Below are 24,432 nucleotides of genomic sequence, written 5' to 3'. Positions count from 1 at the left end.
TTCAATGATGTTCCCAATATACACCTTGGGAACATAACCCCTGTGTAAATGGGAAGTTGCTTGTAGTGCCCCTTATATGATGATTCAGGAGCTGGATGCCTGTGGAAGTTCTTCAAGGAATTCCCCAATTTTGGGTGGTATCCAAAGTTAGTTCAACTCAAGAGCAGACCCAATGAAGTTAATAGGCAAGGCTAACACAGGCCCCTTAGGTTCAGTGGGCCTATTCTGAGTAGACAGATCTTAGTTGGATACAACCCTTTGTTGAGATTTGCTTCCTTTTATAGAAATCAAGAGAGGTCCAGAACCTATAGAGTAGCTATATTTGCTATTATGGTTTGTAAGATCAAACCGGGATGTGGGTGGCGCTGTGGGTTAAACCTCAGAGCCTAGGACTTGCCGATCAGAAGGTCGGCGGTTTGAATCCCCGTGTCGGAGTGAGCTCCCATTGCTCGGTCCCTGCTCCTGCCAACCTAGCAGTTCGAAAGCACGTCAAAGTACAAGTAGATAAATAGGTACCACTCCGGCGGGAAGGTAAATGGCGTTTCTGTGCGCTGCTCTGGTTCACCAGAAGCAGCTTAGTCATGCTGGCCACATGACCCAGAAGCTGTACGCCGGCTCCCTCGGCCTATAAAGCGAGATGAGCACAGCAACCCCAGAGTCGGTCACGACTGGACCTAATGGTCAGGGGTCCCTTTACCTTTACCTTTAAAATCAAGCATAAGCTGGTGACAGTCATCCAATCCAAATGTTATGCTTTAAACTAGTGAGTAGGAACATTTTGCTCCACTTTGTTCAGATTGTTCTAAATCATGATTTGTTTCATTGCACCTCTGTCCCACCTTTTCTTTTCTTTTTTAACATAGCGGCACTCAAACTGGTTCAAAGGTGGTCTCCCATCTAGGGAGATGGACCAGATCCAAACCTGCAAGGTCAGTGCATCACATGCCATAGCAATGCAAGCAATGAACTTTGCAATGTGGTGTTCTTTTTATCCTGTGTTATGACTTAAACAATAGAATTTGAACTCTGACCAAGTCAGTGTTTGCAACAGAATGCAAATCAAAACCAGGTTAATTTCAACCAGGAATTGTGTGATTACCTAGATTTGTTTTCTTTTAAATTTGCATTTCCCTGCCTTACAACTGTTGGCATTAAAGGGGAGGGGGGAAATTAACATATAAATTAAATGTTTAATATATAAATATTAGCATATATACCCACCTGATAGCTCTCAGGGCTGTCTATATATGACATAGGGCAGGTGGTTTTAAAATAGATTCTATATCTGGAAAATCTCATGTTTATTTCATTTGGCCTTTCCCTACCTCCAACCCAACAATGTAATTACTTATTTTATGTTAGCATTTGGAAAGGGTCCTCTTAAGACACTATGAGCCCACAAGGGAAAAGGGAGATCTACCCTATCCCTCGACAGTAAAATAAATTGGGGCTGGGGGGGGGGATGGGATGACTCAAGTGCATATTCTAGATACTTAGCACTGTATAATAAAAATCGTCACCATTTCTAAAAGCTCTGTATGTTTGAAACACTTGGTCGAACAAGGTGTGCATCAATACACAGCGTGCTTGCTAGACCAATAGACCTATTTTATGGGCACATTTGTAGCTGCCTTACCAGACACAGTATTCCTGAGCTGTGTTTTATTGGTTGTTTTCATAAAGGCTGCTGTGACGTCGCATGCCCTGAATCGATGGAAATACAGTGGGGTTGGAGAGCCATGTATTAAATAAAATGCAAACAAGAAAATGGACTTTGACCTGAAAGATGCAGGACCATCTCAGCCTCTACCATAGATGATGTATTCTTGTACACTGCTATGTAATGGTGAATGGGGCCCATTGGGTACTGGTCAGACAGAAGGCAGACAGACCATCATTATCATTATCATCATCATCATTATTATTAATAGATGTATTCTTTTACACTGCTATGTAATGGTGAATGGGGCCCATTGGGTACTGGTCAGACAGAGGGCAGACAGACCATCATCATCATCATTATTATTAATAATAATAGATGTATTCTTTTACACTGCTATGTAATGGTGAATGGGGCCCATTGGGTACTGGTCAGACAGAGGGCAGACAGACCATCATCATCATCATCATCATCATTATTATTAATAGATGTATTCTTTTACACTGCTATGTAATGGTGAATGGGGCCCATTGGGTACTGGTCAGACAGAAGGCAGACAGACCATCATCATCATCATCATCATCATCATTATTAATAGATGTATTCTTTTACACTGCTATGTAATGGTGAATGGGGCCCATTGCGTACTGGTCAGACAGAAGGCAGACAGACCATTATTATTATTATTATTATTATTATTATTATTATTATTAAAATTTGCATACCGGCCTATACCTGTATATCTAAGGGCAGTTCGCAATATAAAGTTACAATATAAAAAACACAAAGTACATAATAAAAACAAAGACAACCCGATAATTGCCCCGTACACAGCACGTTTTAAAAGGGCATTAGATGTCATGTTAAAGATGTTAAAGAGGAATGTTTTCTCTTGGTGCTTAAAGGTGTATAATGAAGGTCCCAGATGAACCTCTCTGGGGAGAGCATCCCACAAAAAGGGAGCCACAGCAGAAAAGACCATGGCAGGTGGAGCCAAACCCAAGGACAGTTGGAACTTGAGCCCATGACAGGTGGATCCATTTACCTCTGATTTTGTCCCCATCCTCTCTCCTGCTGACCTCTACAAGGACAAAACCGAGAGTGAAGAGGAGGAAGCCGACAGGCAGTTGGTTGTGAGACGGCAGGCAGGTGGGGGCTGGCTGGGGCACCGCCCCATTTGCCTTAATGCAGTGGTGGCCAAACTTGGCCCTCCAGCTGTTTTGGGTCTACAACTCCCACCATCCCTAGCTAACAGGACCAATGGCCAGGAACGATGGGAACTGTAGTCCCCAAACAGCTGGAGGGCCAAGTTTGGCCACCACTGCCTTAATGGATCAGCCTCCAGTGCTGATATGGCTCTGTGTATTTCTAGATATTAACCATACCTGGGCAGTTGTTGGGGATGGGGAATTAATATCGCAACTACCTCTCCACTGGCAAAACAAAAGCCCATTACAAGAGGGTCTTACTGAAAGGGAGGGCAACAGCGTGCCAAGGGTCACTCTGTAAATTAGTTAAACCATGCCTAAAGAACACTCTAATGAAACTTGCAAAACACCCAACTGATTAGTCTCAATAATTGACTAAATAACTCATCACAGATCTTCTTTTCCTGCAGATTCCAACAGGATCAGTCCTGCGTGAGCCCTCTTCATTAATGAGTCCTCTTCAGTCATTATTAGCCTAAAGACTCATCTGCAGACCCTTATTACCACCATTCAATTAGCTAAAAGGCGATTTAAGCATCCTTTTATCTATGGGGAGATGTACATTAAACAGGGTTCAAATGTCTGTTGCTCTGTAAAGAAGAATAAGAGGAGGGGGAGAAAAAAGGCCTTTCATATGCTGGTCCTGGATTGTTCCACTGAATGACACCACAACTCTTAATTCTTCTTAGAGGGCCCTGAAGCCTTGGAATAGATCAGGGTTTCCCAAGCATGGGTATCCAGCTATTTCTGGACTACAGCTCCCACCATCCATAGCTAGCAGGACCAGCGGTCAAGGATGATGGGAATTGTAGTCCACAAACATCTGGAGACCCATGGTATAGATGGTATGACCTGGTATAGATGGTGTAACCAAACCAATAAAACTATTGCTCCAGAACGTCCAATCTTAGCTAGGAACCGGTTCAGATACTGGTAAAGAAGCAGCACATGTGAATTTTACCAAGAAACAGGAAATGTCCACGTGACGTCCAGAGGGTGGCAACACGAGAATGGGCCTTTTCTGCGGTTGGCTGGCACCTTTGTTACATATCTTTAGGTGCCAGGCAAAACGTTCCTCTTCTGCCAGGCCTTTGGCTGATAAATATCCAATATACTTTTTAATGTGCTGGGGGGCGGGGCGGGAATCATTGGGGTTTTTTGGGGTTTTATTATGTATTTTGTGTTTTTTGTATATTGCATTTTTATGTTGTGCAATGCCCCAAGTTCTACGGATGAAGGGTGGCATGCAAATTTACAGACAGTTCCCCATTTCCACGGGGGTTACATTCCGAGGCACTGCACGCATACATGAAATCATGTATATTTGAAAAAGCCCCCAAACCCCCTCTCCTGCCCCCGCCCCCTTTTATGGCATTTTTGGATCACTTCCAGGTTTGGGCCGATGCTTGTATGCATGGTCACACACATATTGAACACGTGTAAATGGGGGGTTATCTGTAATAAATAATAACGACAATAATTGTAAACTCCTCTGCAAGCTTTGCCATCGTGCCAAGTGAGCAAATTTAAGCTACACTCGCTCATTCTAAAATATCTCACAGGCCTGGCATGAAAAGTGGCTCGGGGGGAGGACAATCTATGTAGCCCTGAAGTGCGTACATGGAAGAACATTATATAGGTGCGTACATGGAAGAACATTATAGGATGGGGTTGTGCAGGGTTGTTAAGGCAGCAGAGAGCATTGTTGGCTGCCCACTCTCCACCTTAGAGCAGATTTATGCCACAAGGTGCCATAGGAAGGCACTGGACATAGTAAAAGATCCATCGCATCCTGGTCACTGTCTCTCCGAGCTCTTGCCGTTGGGACGGAGATACAGGACAATGAAGACAAGAACGAGCCGTCTTAAGAACAGCTTCTTCTCCAGAGCGATCTCGGCCCTGAATGGGAAGCCCGGACTTTGAAAGTCATCTAATCTCCCTTGCTGTATTATACTGTATTGTTTAATTAGTGCTTTTATGGAGCAGTCAAGTAATTTCGTTGTCCCCGAAGGGGGCAATGACAATAAAGATATTATTATTATTATTATTATTATTATTATTATTATTATTATTATTATTATTACTACTACTACTATTAGCAGCAGCAGCATCATAGTAATAATAGAGTATTATTTACAAGAAGAGTGAAGTATATACATCTAGGGCACGGTAGTCAATGTGCTACCCATCCCAGGCAGCAAGGCCAATAATAGTCAAGGATGATGGGAATTGTGGTTCTGGAGGGCACCACGTTGGCTAACCCTAGTTTAGGGTAACATCAACGCTGTGGAACGCACAGGCTGGTTTTACGCTGCTGTAGTCATTTGTGGCAGTTTCTGCTCGTGACTTAAAGAAAAAAGCTTGCATCCAAAGCCAGTCCTACTCAAAGTAGACCCATAGAACCATAGAATTGTAGAGTTGGCAACATGATAGTCCAACCCCCTGCAAAGCAGGAATCTTTTGCCCAGCATGGGGCTTGAACCCACAATGCTGAGAGAGTCTCGTGCTCCACTGGAATTGATGGACATGGTTGATTTAGGTTCATTAATTTCAATCGGCCTACTTTAACTTGGAAGGATACAACTCCAAAGTTCGCTAACATTCTGGCTTATCCCCAGGGATAGGATGCAGGATACTGGGGGGGGGGGGAAGCTGCATCTCAGTGGTAGATTGTGGGTTGCAGAATGTCTCAGGTTCAATCTCTGGCATCCTCCAGTAGGGCTTGGGAAGACCCCCTGTCCGAAACCATGGAAAGCCCCTGCTAAAAGGTAAAGGTACCCCTGCCCGTACGGGCCAGTCTTGCCAGACTCTAGGGTTGTGTGCTCATCTCACTCTAGAGGCCGGGAGCCAGCGCTGTCCGCAGACACTTCCGGGTCACGTGGCCAGCGTGACAAGCTGCATCTGGCGAGCCAGCGCAGCACACGGAACGCCGTTTACCTTCCCGCTGGTAAGCGGTCCCTATTTATCTACTTGCACCCGGGGGTGCTTTCGAACTGCTAGGTTGGCAGGCGCTGGGACCGAACGACAGGAGCGCACCCCACCACGGGGATTCGAACCGCCGACCTTTCGATCGGCAAGTCCTAGGCACTGAGGCTTTAACCCACAGCGCCACCCGCGTCCAGTGTAATACAGAACTAGCAGACCTGTCAGTGTGACTTGGTTTAAGACAGCTTCCTATGTTCTTACACAATGATGACAGCGGACTGGATCTCACCTTCTTCAGACGAAAGATTGCAAGGCATTGGCACGCCGAAAGAGCTGCATATATGGCTTAATGAAAGGCACTTTATCCCCTTTTAAACGCATACGGCACATCTCTCAAATAGGGTCCTTAGCGGTGCACAGCAACACTGGTTGACAGCAGAGATCTCTCTCTCTCTCTCTCTCTCTCTCTAGCACTGCCCTACATTTGCTGGCCATAATCCAGAAGAATAAGCACTAGCTGTGTAATATAATGATCTATCCCACAACCCTCCAACATCAGCTACTCTCCCCGTGGAGGCCACATTTAGCACAGAATGAACTCGTCGTTGATGCAGAAAGATCAGGGATGTCAGCGGCAGTACCTCTGGGTACCCAATTCTTGCATTACAGCTTTGTGGCACGGTGTGAATAAGTGATCGCTGATCTCTTAATGGGGCATTAAGGCATGCAAAAACAAAGTCAGATGCGCTGAGAATTCTCAACACCCCCCTTTTAATTAAAGGGAAAAGACAGGGCTTGAATCCCCTTGCTCTCCCTGGATTTATTTTTAACTTGCAGACTTAAGTAGCCGCCTTGTACTGCGCCTCCTTCTCACACTGCTGGGGGCCCTCGCTGAGGTCTCAGGCTGATGCAGAGACTGAACGGGGGACCTTCCATATGAAAAGCATGTGCTCCGCCCCTGAGCTATGCGCAGCCTTTCAAGTCAACGGCTATGTTGCTTCCATTCTGAAAACTCATGCAACAGCCTGGCTAGGAGGGGGTAGGGTTGGAACCACTGTACAAGAGTGGAAGACAAAAAGTACAACAGCTCCAAAATTAAGGTGGCTCCAAAAGTCATACAGTGGCCATGAATGTAGTTCTAAGTAAAAATTACTACCTTAATAAGCCAGGATATGAGTGATGCCGGGGACACGGGTGGCGCTGTGGGTTAAACCACAGAGCCTAGGGCTTGCCGATCAGAAGGTCGGCAGTTCGAATCCCCACGACGGGGTGAGCTCCCGTTGCTCGGTCCCTGCTCCTGCCAACCTAGCAGTTTGAAAACACGTCAAAGTGCAAGTAGATAAATAGGTACCACTCCGACGGGAAGGTAAACGGTGTTTCTGTGTGCTGCTCTGATTCGCCAGAAGTGGCTTAGTCATGCTGGCCACATGACCTGGAAGCTGTACGCCGGCTCCCTTGGCCAATAAAGCGAGATGAGCGCCGCAACCCCAGAGTCGGCCACGACTGGACCTAACGGTCAGGGGTCACTTTACCTTTACCTTATGAGTGATGCCAGGTTCCTTTGTGATGCCAGGTACAGAGATGCCATGCTCCTTTGCAGCCCATCCGTCCCTCCCTCCCTGTGATTATTGTTTTATTCTCAAATGGTGTATAAATGTAATGAAATAGCAAATGTCAAGCTTCAAAAGTAATCAGGATACAAAGCTATGCTTTGAAGCTGGCTTTACACTCTGGCTTGTTCCGAAGCCATTAACCATAGTTTCTGGACTTGCACGCAGTTAACTATGGTTAACTGCCGAGCAATGTGGCTGCAAATCAGCTGTGTGCCCCTGCGTACAACTCATACATATCCTGGCTTATTATGCCATGAATTTTTTTGGCTTTGCACTGCATGCAGATGTGGCCAGTGTCCCCATTTTATTTGCCTACAAACTTTCTAATGCTCTGCTTATACTTTTATATCCCTGCCTGATCACTGAGGTCTTGGGGAGAGTCTCTCATAAGAGGTCCTTCATGGCATGGATGAACAGCTTGCATCCAGCAGGAGCTGTGCATTCAATATTGTGAGCCCAAATTCGTGGAACTCTCTTCCTGTTGAGGTCAGACAGCCCCATCCCTGTTGAACTTCAGCACCTACTGGAGGCTCCCCAATTCCAGAAGACATTTTCAATTGAAGTTTGGCCTTAATCCATTTTAACATTTTATGTACAGTGGTGCCTCGCAAGACGAAAAGAATCCGTTCCGTGAGTCTCTTCGTCTAGCGGTTTTTTCGTCTTGTGAAGCAAGCCCATTAGCGGATTAGCACTATTAGCAGTTTAGCGGCTATTAGCGGCTATTAAAGGCTTAAGGGATTAGCGGATTAGCTGCTAAAAGGCTATTAGCAGCTTAGTGCCTTAGAAAAAGGGGGTGGGGAGCGGAAAAAAAACACCCCAGGAATCGCAAGACATTTTCGTCTTGCGAAGCAAGCCCATAGCAAATTCGTCCTGCGAAGCACCTCCAAAACGGAAAACCCTTTCATCTAGCGGGTTTTCCGTCTTGCGAGGCATTCGTTTTGTGGGGCACCACTGTATTACGTTTAGTTAAGTAGCATGTATTTTTATTTTTAAAAAACAGCTTTGTGCAATGCAAGTGAGGGATGGTGGGATATGAACATGCGGAACGAGCTTATAGGTTTGTTATTTAGAAGATGGAGCAGACTTCATCTCTGTTGCTCCAGAGGGCAGGTCTAGAACCAAGGGGTGGAAATGGCAAGGAAGCAGATTCTGGCTGGGCAGGAGGAGAAATTTCCTAATAGTGAGAGCTGCTTGACAGAGGATCTTAAACCAGTGATGCCAAACTTGGCCCTCTAGCTGTTTTGGGACCACAAGTCCCATCATCCCTAGCTAGCAGGACCAGCGGTCAGGGATGATGGGAACTGTAGTTCCAAAACAGCTGGAGGGCCAAGTTTGGCCATCACTGTCTGAAACGGTGGTTGGTTCGCTTTTCTCTGGGGACTTGTCAGAGATGCTGGACTCTGCATCTTGCACTGTAGATTCTGCATTGAATGGGGTGGGGTATGGATGAGATCAGGGGTGGGGAATCTTATGGGCCAGATCTTTATCTGTTTCCACCCTGCAGGCCGGCCTTGACATGGTGACAAGAGTCAATCCCACCAGTCAACCTGACATAAAGCCCCAAGTCATGAATCATGGAATTCTAGAGTTGGAAGGGACGACAAGGATCATTTAGTCCAACCCCTGGCAATGCAAGAATATGCAGCTGTCCCATATCAAGCTTGCAACCTTGGCATTATTGGCACCATGTTCCAACCAGCTGAGCTATGGGACATCGATGCATGGCAGTGAGGTTCTGCTTCACCAGCATGTTCCCTGCAGGGAATCAGCACCCAGCGGGACTAAACTCCCCAGCTCATCAGCTGATGGGAGGAAGGTTCAATCCTGCTCCCTGCAGCTTTGCCAGTGCCGAACCTGCCCCAGTGATGTTGCTGATTGACAGGTGGGTGTGGGTTCTTGCAGGCCAAACAGGTCCCTCCCTGTCCTGAGCCAAGACTGACCCATGGACTGGAGATTCCCCATCCCTTGACTAGACAGACGTCCAAGGTCCATTCCAGTACTAGAAGTATCTAGTTCTAAGTTATGTTGAAAGAAGATCCTCCAAAATGATATAGTACATCAGCAGTATGCCTCAGCTCTGCCTGACTCCTGAAATTCCCCTGCAAGCTGCTGTAGGCAAAGTAATTATTAGAACAAGCCCTCAGGCTATAGCCTTCCATGTTTTAGTTAAGCGCCCTACTCATCGGTATTTAAAAAAAAAATATTATTTGAGATATTTATAAAGCCAGTTTACTCCACATGTAGCCAAAGCTCCTCCAAACAGAAATGCACCGTTGAATGAGACTCCTCTTCTCCTGGGCATGACCGGCCATTTGGTGTTAAAGAAGGACAGAACTTTCTTTATGTACGCTACAACAGCAGCAAGAATACTCATCGCGAAATATTGGAAGACACAAGAACTACCCACTCTGGAAGAATGGCAGATGAAGGTAATGGACTATATGGAATTGGCGGAAATGACCGGCAGAATCCGAGACCAGGGAGAAGAGTTGGTGGAGGAAGATTGGAAGAAATTTAAAGACTACTTACAGAAATATTGTAAAATTAATGAATGTCAGAATGATGTTGGATTGAGGTTAAGGGGTTTTTAGTAACAACGGTATGGAGGAATATGGAAAAATGGAATGTTAACAGATGAAAAGCTAAAGGCATAATATATTGAGATCTGGATAAGGATAAGATAGTGGGGAAGGATTTGCTGAATAAATAATTGAACTGGAATACAAAGAGGGGAGGTGTGGGGAGGTCCGGGAAGCAAGCAAAGGCAAGATATATTATGAAAATTGAATTGTTTTTAATTGTTTTTCTTTATTACTTTTGTATTTTTCTTTTTTCTTATGTGAAAATCTTAATAAAATATTATTCAAAAAAAGGGGGGGGGGGAAAGAGACTCCTCTTACAAAGATCCAGTAGCTCTCTTTCATGGGATTCGACTTTTCAGGAGAAAGACTGTGCAAGCACACACACAACACACACACACACAAATACATGCCACTGCTGTAACATAAACCAACATGCCAACAGTTTTTGATATAACCCACCGGGATTTAAGAAGACAGGTTCTGGGCCGCCTTTGTTTCCGTAATACCAAATTACATCTCCTTTGGTGGTGCTAAAAGATAAAAATAGGGGTGGAGAGAAGAGTTTTCCTTGCAGAATGGCAACTCATATCTTTGATTAAGTTTAAATTCTGTGCAACCCTCCCCACAGTGAGACATCCCCCCCCGCCCCCCCGCAGTTCAGGGATCAGTCAATTACTTATTTAAAATAATAATAATAAAGTCACTATATAAAAGGCTGTTTAAAGAGGAAAACAAAAAGGAATACTCCCCCACAAACTACAAAAAAGAAAAGAAAGGATTTTTGTTTTACAAGGTTAATAGGAGCTACAAAAGGGAAAAGGAAATAAAGATCTGTATCCAACAGGAGTTTTCATGCTGCATAACAGAAGAATGCAATGCAACAGTTGCACTAAGCAGAAACCCATTGAACAACCCATTGTGCGTTCTACTGTGCAACAAAGTTACCAGCATGCTGCTTATGCATTCCCTTGCACAACAACAACAACCCACTGGTGCAAAACATTTCACCAGCAGAACAACCAACCTAGTACCGTATTTTTCGCTCTATAGAACGCACCCGAGCAAAGGACGCACCTAGTTTTTAAAGGAGGAAAACAAGTAAAAAATACAGTGGTGCCCCGCAAGATGAATGCCTCGGAAGACGAAAAACTCGCAAGACGAAAGAGTTTTTCGTTTTCTGAGCTGCTTCGCAAGACGGATTTCCCTATGGGCTTGCTTCGCAAGATGAAACGTCTTGCGCCTTTTTTTTTAAAACCGCCAATGCATTCCTATGGGAAACTGTCAATACACATTGGTGCTTCGCAAGACGAAAAAACTCGTAGAACGAAAAAACTCGCAGAACGAATTAATTTCGTCTTGCGAGGCACCACTGTATTTTGAATCAAATCAGTGTTGGGGCTGTCTCTCTGTTCTGGCTTCGGGGACAGCCTTTCAAGCCTCTCCAGGGCAGCGGGGTGCCTTCACCCCACTGCCCTGCAGAGGCTTTGCAGAGGCTTTGCGCAGCCATCCCCAAGCTAGAACAGCAAGACGGAGGGCTGCACAGCGCTCCGTCTCTGTGTTCTGGCTTTGGGGACAGCCTTTCAAGCCTCCGCAGGGCAGCGGGATAAAGGCACCCCGCTGCCCTGCAGAGGCTTTGTGCAGCTAACCCCGAAGCCTTTGGAGCGCAGCGCGAGGTACCGCTGCGCTCCAAAGGCTTCAGGCGGCTATCCCTGAAGCCTGGAGAGCAAGAGGGGTCAGTGCGCACCGACCTGTCTTGCTCTCCAGGCTTCAGCGAAAGCAACGCGTAGCCTCTGGAGTGCGGAGGGAGCGCTCCCTCTGCACTTTGGAGGCTTCGCGTTGCTTTTGCTGAAGCCAAGGAGCCTGCATTTGCTCCATAGGACGCACAAACATTTCCCCACAAAGTGCATCCTATAGAGCAAAAAATACGGTAAGTTGCTTTTAATTGTCGCAACACTGGATACAACCCCTTGAGTTGTTCCAAAACAAACCAAAAGCTTGTTATCTAGGGACGATATTCAGAGAGCCACTGCTCATGTGTGGCGAGTGTGCCAATTTCTGCCGATTCGTTCCCCCAGGGGCATAAGGGGTTGCAGAACCAAGGGTGCAAGGAAGTCCTGCTATGTGCCTGCAAATTCTACTTGTGCTTCTGGATCCAAGTCTCTCGCTGTGTGTGAGCGTGCACACGTGCTTTCAAAAAAGGGAAATGCAATTGAGCTTTCCAGCACTTCCTCCCACATTTGATTCAATTCTGAACAATGCCACCCTGCCTTGGATGAGAACCTGGCGAGTTCAGATATGCATCTAAACCACAGCAGTCAGGACTTCTGCTGACCCCACTCATGTCTGCACTGATGAGTCAACAGCAATTTGAGATTGGTTTTTCCCTCTCTTTTTTTACTTCTTCATACACGTTTGTTTCAGCAACAAGCCACAGGACATTTCAAGCGTGAGTTCACATCTAGCCATCACAAAACAGCTCTCCCACATCCCACTTCATCTTAGTTATTTCCCATCCACAGCATTGCTGCTTTTATTCTACTGGGAAAGTGGTACACAAAGCCAATTACGTTTTAAAAAAAATTTCCACAGATGCTGAAAATATGAATCAAAGCGTGGAATGCAATGAAGCCCCCAGGGTACAGCACAGTTCAGCATACACCTACGTGTTGAAGGCAAAATTCAATCTTCACGGCAACAGCACACCATCCAACAATTGTGCATATGTACAAGTTTACAGCACAAAACACACAACGCGTCAGTCCCCAATGAACAAAAGCTTAGTTCAGTTTGGGTTTTGTCCAACTTAAGTTCTGCGTCGTGTTCTGGTCTGATGCAGAACGTGCCTGGAAAGGGGCAAGATTGGAGGCATGGCTACTTGTCAGGGAACTGCCATCGGAGCAGGAGGAGGTGAGAGGGCTCTCGGATGATGGTGGAGAGGGTACCAGTAGGAGGAGGGATAGCCCAGACGCTGGGGAAGGAAATCAGCGTAACACCAGTGGAGAAGGGGAAGAGATAGAGGAAACGGAGAGCTGGCTCCAAGACTCTTCGCAGGAGACAAGCGGAGAGGGGACAAGTGCTCCGTTACCCACACCCACAGTGCGCAAAAAGCTTTCACGCAGGCAACAGGGGAGGAGACTGGGCGTGAAGCAGCTTTTATGTTGGAAGAGGTTTAAGAAACGCCCACTGACGGATTCTGCCAGCGACTGAGGCAGCCACGGAATAGAGGCTGTCCTGTCAGAAAGGGTTCAACCATGCAAGACAGCCAGGAATAAAGGCAATTTACGCACAAGCAATCCCTAGAACCATAACACTACTGGACCACTGATGGGTGTAAGTGAGCAACTTGCTCTGACAAAGACTGGGAGCAGCCTGGGCCACTTGTGCCTAGAAACAACCTCCTCTAGGCTCTACCTCCTTGAGTCCAAATAACTTCAGAGCCTTAAAGAAGCAACCCTCTGGACTGAAGATGGACAAGTCTCCTTTGTTCCATAGCCTCCCCTCCTGGTGGACTTCTAGCACTGCTGGGCCGGTGATGTGCAGTGAGAGACATTTGGTTCTTCAAGGGAAGTTATCTATGAGGGTCCAGGGTGCCTATAGGCCTTGGTGGCCTGCGAGGTTCCTCTGGGAATTCTTGTCCAACCGTCTCAAGCCCAACAGCCTCCCTGTCTTCTGCAGTCAGCTCTGATACCTGACCCAGGCTAGCTCCCCATCCAGTTCCCCCGCAGCCTCCAACTTTGTGTCCAAATCACACCTGGATACAGGGGTCATGACATTTACCGTATTTTTCGCCCTATAGGACGCACTTTTCCCCCTCCAAAAATGAAGGGGGAATCTGGGTGTGTCCTATGGGGCGAATGCAGGCTTTCGCTGAAGCTTGGAGAGCGAGAGGGGTCGGTGCGCCCGGACCCCTCTCGCTCTCCAGGCTTCGGGAACACATCCGCAGCCTAGGCAGCCCTGCGGGAGTTCCCGCAGGGCTGTCTAGGCTGCAGATAGCAGCCTGCTTCCCGGAGCGCCAGGCACGCTGAAAGATGAGCGCCTGGCGCTTCGGAAACACATCCACAGCCTAGGCAACCCTGCGGGAGTTCCCGCAGGGCTGTCTAGGCTGCGGATAGCAGCCTTCCGCCCACTGCGAGGGGCGCCCTGAAGCAGAGCGCCCCTCGCGTCGGGCAGACTTCCGCAGCGTGGGGAGCCCTGAAGGAGTTCCCCGCAGGTCTCCCCACGCTGCGGATAGCAGCCTGCCACCCGGCGCGCAGGGCACCCTGAAGCAGAGCGCCCCGCGCGCCGGGCAGACATCGGCCAGCCCCACAAGCTCGGGGGACAGCCGGGAGGCGCAGCGCCGCCATCCCGCTGTTCCTCGACCTGGTTCGGTTTCCCCAACCTGGTTTTGGAGGGGAAATAAGGGGGGGGGAAATTTCCTTTATTTCCCCCCCAAAAAACCTAGGTGCGTCCTATGGGATGGAGCGTCCTATGGGACGAAAAATACGGTACTCAGACTGTAATTAAAGGATCTAAGATAGTAATTTCCTTTCCTTTCAGTGCATCCACTCCGAAAATGACTGTGCAGTACTTGGATATCAGAGCAAACAGGCTATCAGTTTTCTAACACAAAAAGCCCTGTGTTGAGAAATCAAATTGCTCTCCAATATTTATCAAGCTCAAATATGGTGGGGAAGACATGGACCCTACATCCCTCTAAATTTTGCCAGATAACAATTCACTGACCACTGGCCATGCTGGCTGGGACCGCAATGAGAAATGTTACACAACATGCAGGCCAGCAACCCAAAATAGCATTGACACACTGCTTGTTTCACCCTTTCCCCACCAGGAGGGGCAGGTGAACGCGTGGCATGGCCTCATCTTGTGTTTCACTGCTGTATGTTATGAACAGGGGACAGTAGAGAAGCCCCAAGCCAGGGCCACATCCTGAAACACGCAGGCACATCCCTAGTTAAAAGGGAACAACAAAAGTTCTGCTCTTGCAAAAGAAAAATCAGAAACAGTGCAAGAGTTAGAGGAGAGGAAAAGAATAGAATAGGAGAATGTTGGATTTTAAGCTGTCAATCCACAGCATGAACGCTATGGGGAATATAGGTTAAGAACAGAAATGGGATGTAGCTTAGTAGGAGAGTTCATGCTTTGCATGCCGAAATAAATAAAGTTTTATTTATTTCCCAGGTAGGGCTGGGAAAAATTCTTGGGACCTGGAGACCCACTTCTTGTCAGATTAGACCACTCTTCCTCACCTGGTGCCTTTCGTATGCTTTGGGCTACAACTCCCATCAATTGCAGTCAGCATGACCATGTTGCCTGGTGCACATGGGAGTTGCAGTTGAAAACATCTGGAGGGAACCAGGCTTGAGGCAGGCTGGTGCAGACAAAACAGAGTGAGATGGACCAACTGGGGCTGAGATGATGGAAGGCAGGGAGACCAAGAGCCAGAGCCAGAATGACCATTTGAATGCTTGTAATGAGGAAGGAAGGACGCGGGTGGCTTAAACCACAGTGCCTAGGGATTGCTGATCAGAAGGTCGGCAGTTCGAATCCCCGCGACAGGGTGAGCTTCCGTTGCTCAGTGTCTGTTCCTGCCCAACTAGCAGTTCGAAAGCATGAAGTGCAAGTAGATAAATAGGTACCACTCCGGCGGGAAGGTAAACAGCGTTTCTGTGCACTGCTCTGGTCCGCCAGAAGCGGCTTAGTCATGCTGGCCACATGACCCGGAAGCTGTACGCTGGCTCCCTCGGCTAATAAAGTGAGATGAACGCTGCAACCCCCGAGTCGGTCACGACTGGACCTAATGGTCAGGGGTCCCTTTACCCTTTACCTTCAATGAGGAAGGAAGGAAGGACAGACGGGTTCAGTATTCCTAACTTTCTCCCAAGTTTTATCCAAGACAATGGGACTGTGAAATTGACTAAACCAGATTACAAAGCAGCTGGCCTAAACAACTTTTCTCCCAAAAGTAGGCTTGGCATAAGGCCACTAATGCCAAAAGGTGGATATGTGGATATACAGCAGGCATGAGTTATACAAACGAACCAACCAACCAACCAACCAACCAACCAACCAACAAACCGTTGAGGGAATGGGGCCAACTGAACTTATGGTTGGGAAAATGAGAAACAAAGTTGACAAGATGCATCTATCTCTACCTCAAGGTCTGCGTGATTCGCTTCCTTCAGCTGTTACCAGAGTTGGTGTGGGAGCAGCCACGCCCTTGCTGCTAAGAGATGAACTGGCTTCCATGCAAGGTAGGCATTTATGGCATTTAGTTTCCTTTCTCGATACGGAGTTTTAGAAATAAGCTAGCAGATGCTGCTAGTAGCATGTCAAACTCGAGTGGACTGGGGAGGAAATTGGAGAAGGCAAGAGTTTTAAGGATCTCCCCCCCTACACACCTTCCTCTTTTTCTTTTCTGAAGTAGCAAAGGAAGAATTGCAGAGCTACCATTAGATGGCTCACTCTCTACATCCTTCAGCCCTTCCTGCCAGCACAGAAAGGCAATTCCTCAAACTGCTCTGGGATTATTAGGCTGGACGTCAGGATGAGATCATATCAGGCAGTATTTCACTCAAGCGATTCACTTATTATTTACAATGTTGGTGGTGGAGAAGCAGTTCTCGAGCGACAAATGAAGTACATCTGTAGTCAAGATTTTAATTCTATCCAAGCTTTCAGAATTGTCGTGCCTCTTTTATGCAGGATTCTCTTCCCCCCTGCTCTTTCCCATTTCAGATAAAAAATAATACACACGCACACAATTCTGTAGGAAATCATATAGATAAGCACACACACATACATGTATGCACTCACGTACACACATATATAATCATAGGATGGAGTGTTTGCACAGCAGATGAGCAACCATTTCCCAGCATTTCATTTTGTCCGAGAACAGGGGAGACACCCCAATAGGCCCTTGCAAACCGAAAGCAGGCTGGGTACAACCTCATTAAAACTAAATGTAACGCGTTGGGAATTTAAGCTGCCGGTGTATAAATTGGCATCTGGTGCACAAAGTCTAACAAGCAGAAATTGTTCTTTATTCAGCTATTTATAACCTATCCTATACTTTGCAGCTATAACACAAACTGAGATGCGTTGCCCTCCTTTTTTAAAGCAGCCAACGCTCTTAAAACACACTCGCACCCACCCCGCACCCACCCCACAACAACTTTCTCCTTATGTAGGGCATCAACAACAGGGTGATTGAGATCAAAACAAGATTTAAAAAAAAGAAAATGAAAGAAACAAAAGCACTGGATTTACTCGACCTCTTGTGCTCTCCCTCCTTTCTACTTTCAAGGCATTCTTCAAAAGATGGCTTATGCTACACAGCTCATTGCTATTAGTTAAAATAGCTCCCCCGGAAAAGCAATTGTTAGCTTAGCTAATAGTAAAATGCTGCCTCGGCACAAGGGACAGATCCGATTCAGTTCATGCAATTTGTGCTTTCCAAAAACAGTATGTGAACTGAAAAACAAGCTGCCGCTTTAAAATCCGCACTGCTCCGAATCGTACGGTGCGGCTCTCTCCGGCCTCCCCTCAAAAATGTACAAAAATTGCTTGCGTTAAGGGAAACACCACAAAAATGAATGTGCTAGTGAAAGCAAATGAAAATGCAATATATTTGGAGGAATTGCCTTGCAAAAAAATAAATAAATATGTGTGCATTAGGCAAAATTACATGCAAAAATATGTGCATTGGGTTATTTATTTATTTACCACCTTTCCTCCAAGGAGCTCTAGGTGATGTACATGGTTCTGGGGCTGCCCTTGAGACTGACCCAGAAAGTCCAGCGGGTGCAGAATGCTGTGGTGAGACTCCTTACGGGGTCCTCACTGAGGGATCACATTCACCCAGTGCTATACCAGGTGCACTGGCTCCTGGTGGAGTACAGGATCAGGTTTAAGGTGCTGGTTTTAACCTTTAAAGCCCTATACGGCTTAGGACCCTTGGACCTATAGGACAGCCTCTCCTGGTATGCCCCACGGAGGACCTTACGGTCTTCAAACAAAAACATCTTGGAGGTCCCGGGCCACAGAGAGGTTAGGCTGGCCTCAACCAGAGCCAGGGCTTTTTCGGCTGTGGCTCCAATCTGGTGGAATGCTCTGTCACAAGAGACTAGGGCCCTGCCGGACTTGACATCTTTCCGCAGGGCCTGCAAGAAAGAGCTGTTCCACCAGGCCTTTGGCCAAGGCACAGCCTGACCCCCTCCTCTGGCAATCCTCACAGAACTCTAGCCCAATGGTTGCCATTAATCTGATTTGAACTGATCTTATAATGAAATGATTTTAGAATGTTGTATCACTGTACTGTTGTTAGGCGCTCTGAGCCCGGCTTTGGCTGAGGAGGGCGGAATATAAATTATTATTATTATTATTATTATTATTATTATTATTATTATTATTAATTATCTGTCATTTAATCCCCACAACAAGCTTGTGAAGTAGGTTAGTGACCAGCCCAGTGAGCTCTGTGGCTGTGTGGGGACTTGAACCCTGCTCTCCTAGGTCCTAGTCCAACACTCTAACCACCACACTAAAAAGAAAATCATGAACTGATGTGGAAATATCCAAGGCGTTCTTTGGTTTGCCAATTGCATTCACTGTTGAGTATACAACACTTCGTTGTCTCTTCCCTTGGTTATCACAGGAAAGTTTAGCACACAGAGTACCGTATTTTTCGCCCTATAGGACGCACTTTTTCCCCTCCAAAAATGAAGGGGAAATCTGGGTGCGTCCTATGGGGCGAATGCAGGCTTCGCGGACCTCTCCGCAAACAGCAGGAGCGCTCCCGCTGCTGGCGGAGAGGTGCCTGCATGCGGAAGCCTGCGCGCGCTGAGCTCAGCGCGCCCAGGCTTCGCGGACCTCTCCGCTAGCAGCGGGAGCGCTCCCGCTGCTGGCGGAGACGTGCCTGCATGCCGAAGCCTGCGCGCGCTGAGCTCAGCGCGCCCAGGCTTCGCGGACCTCTCCGCTAGCAGCGGGAGCGCTCCCGCTGCTGGCGGAGAGGTGCCTGCATGCCGAAGCCTGCGCGCGCTGAGCTCAGCGCGCCCAGGCTTCGCGGACCTCTCCGCTAGCAGCGGGAACGCTCCCGCTGCTGGCGGAGAGGTGCCTGCATGCCGAAGCCTGCGCGCGCTGAGCTCAGCGCGCCCAGGCTTCGCGGACCTCTCCGCTAGCAGCGGGAGCGCTCCCGCTGCTGGCGGAGAGGTGCCTGCATGCCGAAGCCTGCGCGCGCTGAGCTCAGCGCGCCCAGGCTTCGCGGACCTCTCCGCTAGCAGCGGGAGCGCTCCCGCTGCTGGCGGAGAGGTGCCTGCATGCCGAAGCCTGCGCGCGCTGAGCTCAGCGCGCCCAGGCTTCGCGGACCTCTCCGCTAGCAGCGGGAACGCTCCCGCTGCTGGCGGAGAGGTGCCTGCATGCCGAAGCCTGCGCGGGCTGAGCTCAGCGCGCCCAGGCTTCGCGGACCTCTCCGCTAGCAGCGGGAACGCTCCCGCTGCTGGCGGAGAGGTGCCTGCATGCGGAAGCCTGCGCGCGCTGAGCTCAGCGCGCCCAGGCTTCGCGGACCTCTCCGCTAGCAGCGGGAGCCAGCACTGGGCTCCCACGGCTTGCAGAGAGCTGCCTGTTTGGGGGCTGGGGTCGGGGGAAGCTCGGGCTTCCCCAACCCCGCGCCTGGGGGGGAAATAATTTTTTCCTTTATTTCCCCCCCAAAAAACTAGGTGCGCCTTATGGGACGGTGCGTCCTATAGGGCAAAAAATACGGTACATCTCCCATCCCACAATGGAGGAAAATCCACACTGTAAAATATCGGTGTTCAGTTATTTACAGCGCTTATATCATAAGCTGGCAAACTTTGAGGCACAACCCATCCTTCACATTAGTGTTCTAATTTTATTTTCATTCACTCTTAGCCTTCACCACAGAATAGACTGTAAATTCTAATCCACCTGAAAAATGCAACGAAGATTAATTGAATTCCCCGCATTTTCAACATAGCTGCCTCGTTGTCATTTTACCAGCGTTTAATATTAGTTATAACCAATACAGAGTTCAAGCCTCTGTGTTCCTAAGGTTCAACACAATAATTACTCATGCTCTTGTCTTGGCTGATGTCTGTACTGCAAGAAAGCAAACATATATCTTCTCTCTCTGGTTATAGAGACCTTCCTTACCTCCTTATTTTGTTCAGGACCAAACTAACATGGCTCCCATCACAGGTTGAGCATGAACCAGCTAGGCAGCCCAACTCCCTCATCTCAGAAGACTTCGGTGCAACCTGTTGCCTGGCAACTGCCAGCAAGGGAAGCCTTGCCTCCATCACGGACCACTGTGAAATCCAGTTGCTCATCTTCACTCCCTTGGAATCAAGGATGGGAGCATGAAACACTGCCCTAATAAGCTTGTTTCTACATGGGAACCATGTCATTTCTATTCCTCTCCCAGATCAGGTTTTGATCTTGGTTCGAGAACCTTTTGCACAACACTTTGAAGTTTTAATTTTTTATTGTTTTAAAAAAATTGTACATGCTTTTCATCAGGGGATTTTACAACCAAAATAAACCATGATACAAACAAGAACGCGACTTTGCTTTTCATGCATGTTAATCTCCTACTTTTAACTCCTTGTTCTTAACCTCTTAAATCACATATATATCTTTAACAGTTTTCCAAATGGTGCCCTATACTTTTCTCACCCTGTTCTCGTTACTTCCCTTCACCCATGTGCGATCTTCTCAGCCTAATATTGTTTCGTGTTGTGTTAACCAAAGTTTGTGTTTGTTGTTCCATATACATATGTCATGATATCGTTTTGTATCCTCGCATTTTACCTATTGAGAGTCTCCTGTTGCTATAAAGAAAGGACATAAATACTCTAAAACAACTAACCTAAAGAAAACAAACTACATTGCATTAAATACAGGGTCACATTTATGCGTGTGTGTTTCAAATAGCAGGCATGGGCTCCCCCAATCCAGACAGCAAGGGCTGGACTCACCTGCCACAATCCTACTAAAATACCCACCCCAGGGCAAATAGCAGCTTGAGCCCTGCGGCACAGGGGGAAAGGGCCTTACCTATTCTTTTCAATGACTCTACTCTGAGTAGAACTACTATTGCATACAACCCTCTATACCAGGCATAGGCAAACTCTGGCCCTCCAGATGTTTGGGATTACAATTCCCACCATCCCTGACCACTGGTCCTGTTAGCTAGGGATGATGGGAATTGTAGTTGCAAACATCTGGAGGGCCGGAGTTTGCCTATGCCTGCTCTATACTCTCCACCACTTCCCTCTAAAATAAGATTAATGCTACTAGTAACACTTGAGCCCTTTGCTCGCCCATAAACTTTAAACACTTTCCCTGCTTTCAAAAGCCGCTTATTTCTCATATACACAGCCTTTTAAAAAGTCTTTTGAACAACAACAAAAAGAGGTTATCAGACAAGCACAAGGAAGGCAAACAATGGAAGATAGAGAATGGGACTATATATCATAACCCCCTGGTTTTCAGTCTTCCTGCCTTTAGAGGGCCTTTCCCCCCTCCCCCTTGCCTAGGAATCAATGTGCGTGCCAGAGGATTTCAGAGCATGTACTAGAGTACGCTCGCAGCTCAGAGGAGGCGACAGCCAACCCCCTTAGACGAAATAAATGTGCCCAACCATGCCTTGCAGCTGTGCATCGCAAGAAAAGATTGTCAACAAGGGACACCATCTGAGAAGAGGAGCTTGCCTTTCTGATCTTGCAGAGACACCTGATTCAACTGCAGAGGAGCTCCAGGATTCAAGAGCCACTGCCTTAAGTCACCTTTCAACAGGCAGCACCTGACAACTATACCACTGCCCCCCCCAAACTAGCTTCCTTTTGTGGAAACCTGTCTGGATGCTCCGATGATTCATCCCACGGGAGCCTAGCCCTGGCGCTTCCGATCTCTCTCCACTGCCAGCAATTAGGTGGGCGCTACCTTCTGTCATCACATAAAGACTTTCGAAGCATGGTTGTCAACTGAATCGAGCGCACAAAAATATCTTCATCCGAATGTCATTCAAGTTTCAAAGCAACAGCTGGATGTGCAGTAAAGGGCCATCAATGAAAAGAAACCTCCAACATTTCCCTGTCAACAGAAGTTTGACCATCACAATCCCTATTAGTCGGAACACTGGGGCAGTCCTTCTCTCTTTTCTCTCTTTATTAAACACAAAAATCAATTTTACACAGCAAATTAAACATGAATTAAACCACTGTCTGGTTTGAACGCAATGTTAAGCCATGCTAATTTTTAGCTTAATACAAACAAGTGACGTACTGCTGTCCTTGCTTCGCTCTTGACTTTGTGTTACAATAGCAGACTAATAGACTCCACCAGCTTTTTACAACCTGGGGGGCCATCCAGATGGATTGGGATGCAACTCCATCAGCCCCCCAATAGTCAGGGATGATCGTCAGTATGACCAACAACCAAAGACAATGAGCGCTGCAGTCCAATGCATCTGGGGTGGGGGGCATCCCAGGTTGCTGGAAGGCTGTACTAAGGACTGTGGGTTGTAACCAAAGCAGAACCAGCAGAGTTTTACTTCCACAGCATCATGTTTGTTTCCTCCACTGCCTCTTTGCAAAATCTTCTCTGTGAACCCTCTGGAGCTGATTTTGAGAGTGCACAGTGGGAGAGGAGAGGAGAGAGGAGAGGAATAGCCTGTTCTGCTAGCACAAGTCCCAGTGGCTCTAATGCAGGGGTCAGCAAACTTTTTCAGCAAGGGGCTGATCCACTGACCCTCAGACCAGGGCCGGACTATATGGGGGGGGGGGATCAACGATTTTCACCCGCCCACAAAGAGGCCTGAAGATGCTTTGCTTTACCTGTCCCAGTTGTCGTCCCAATAGCCACAGTTGGGCATCTCCAGCCAGCCAGGAGCCATGGCAGGGTAGGAGGCTGTGTTGGCCGGTGAAGACAGAAGCAGCAGCCCCGGCGAGGGAGCCGCGGACGGAGGTAGGGGAACCGGGGCGTCGCCGGAGCTTTTCCCCACCACCTGCTGCTGCTGCTTCCCGAGAGGCACCGCAGAGAAGAAGACCACCGCAATGACCCGCCTGAATGCCACGGAAGGAACTGAGGGAGGCAGGCAGGCAGCGACGAAGAAGAAAGTGCACAAGGAAGGGGTGCGGAAAAGGGGCGCCCGAGCCTAAATAAGCGGCGAAGGAAAGGCGGACTGGGGGAGAGGGAGGAGCAGGAGGAAAAGGCAGCAGCCGGCAGCCGGCGTCACACGCCCCCTTTACAGCGCCACCCTGCTGAGGCGGGCAAGGCAGGCAGGCAAGCTGACTCCCGCCATCGACGGCGCCCGGCGTGGGACAAGATTGCTCCGTCCCTGAGGAGAAAAGTGCCGCCGTGTGAGGGAGAGGGAGGGAGAGTGAAAGAAGGCGTGTGCTGGCGATCCACGTGCCGGATCCACGATTCCTGGAACGTCCGTGTGCCGGATCTAGAAGGCAATTGGGCCTGATCTGGCCCGCGGCCCTTAGTTTGATGACCCTTGCTCTAATGCCACACATGGAACAGGCAGTAAACAACTAAAGCAGCAGGGAATAGTTGTGCCAAACAAATCAACGTCTGTCATTAGAAATGAAGGATTTGCACTCTTTTGCAACCGTTTCGCGGCCCTCGTAATTGCATGGCAAATATACACCTCTGATTTATCACTTTATTTTCTATGGAGGGAGCACCTTTGCACTTGAAATATCTCCCCCTCCCTCAAAAGAACCCCAAGTGGATGATACATCACCCATTAGTCATGTTGCTATGTTTCACCTTAGCTCTTCACCCCCCACCCCTCTTCAAAGACATACATTCCAGCAATTCCTTACAAAACCCAAGCTGGTCACGCATCGCTAAAAAGCCAAAGATTTTTGTTTTAAGGAAAGAAAGCAAAATTCAGCAAAAAGAACGAACGTATCAGACTCGTTCCCAAGGCAAGTCAATCAGATGTTCTGCTCAATATAAATTCATCTCATGTACTATTCCACAACTCCTCCAGGATAAGAGTTTTGTAGTTTCCAGGCTTCTAGATTTTAACAATGTATTTTGCTGATTTTTTTTTTAAAAGAGAGAGACGAGAGAGGAGAAATCTATTAATAAAGATTGTGGCAAGAACTTAACATATTTTCAAGCAACCAAGCAAGTTTCAAATACTGCTATGGGCTCCCACAAATATTTCACGCATTTGCAGTAGTGCACAACAGTTTAATGGAATGTGTGCTAAAACACCAATGGTCATGTGCTTTCCATTTCACCCCCCCCCCCAAAAAAGAAATAAAGCAAGAGTCGTGTATGTAACACCCCAGATACTCATCATTGTCTGAATTGCCCTTGTTATTACTTATTGCTGAAGAGTCTTCTTTGATTTCTGCATGCTATGTTAATTTAATCTGCTACTGTCTTCCTTCCAAGCTATTACGGTG

At 47.6% G+C, this 24,432-nt stretch overlaps 1 protein-coding gene across 4 annotated transcripts in view; it reads right to left on the bottom strand.

The window, feature by feature from the left end:
- Nucleotides 1-24,432, bottom strand: part of TANGO2 (transport and golgi organization 2 homolog) — a 94,684-nt gene that overhangs the window by 5,938 nt on the left and 64,314 nt on the right. For all 4 annotated transcript variants that reach the window (XM_083418381.1, XM_083418383.1, XM_083418384.1 and 1 more), the window contains exon 6: nt 10,448-10,518. In XM_083418381.1, the coding sequence (XP_083274507.1) occupies nt 10,448-10,518 (71 nt within the window). The remainder of the gene's footprint in view (nt 1-10,447; nt 10,519-24,432) is intronic.

The sequence above is a fragment of the Podarcis tiliguerta genome (genome assembly GCF_965153285.1).
Source record: "Podarcis tiliguerta genome assembly, chromosome: 16".
NCBI classification, from domain to species: Eukaryota; Metazoa; Chordata; class Lepidosauria; order Squamata; family Lacertidae; genus Podarcis; species Podarcis tiliguerta.
The sequence above is the reverse complement of the archived record's forward strand: the minus strand, read 5'-3'. Positions and strand labels throughout refer to the sequence as shown.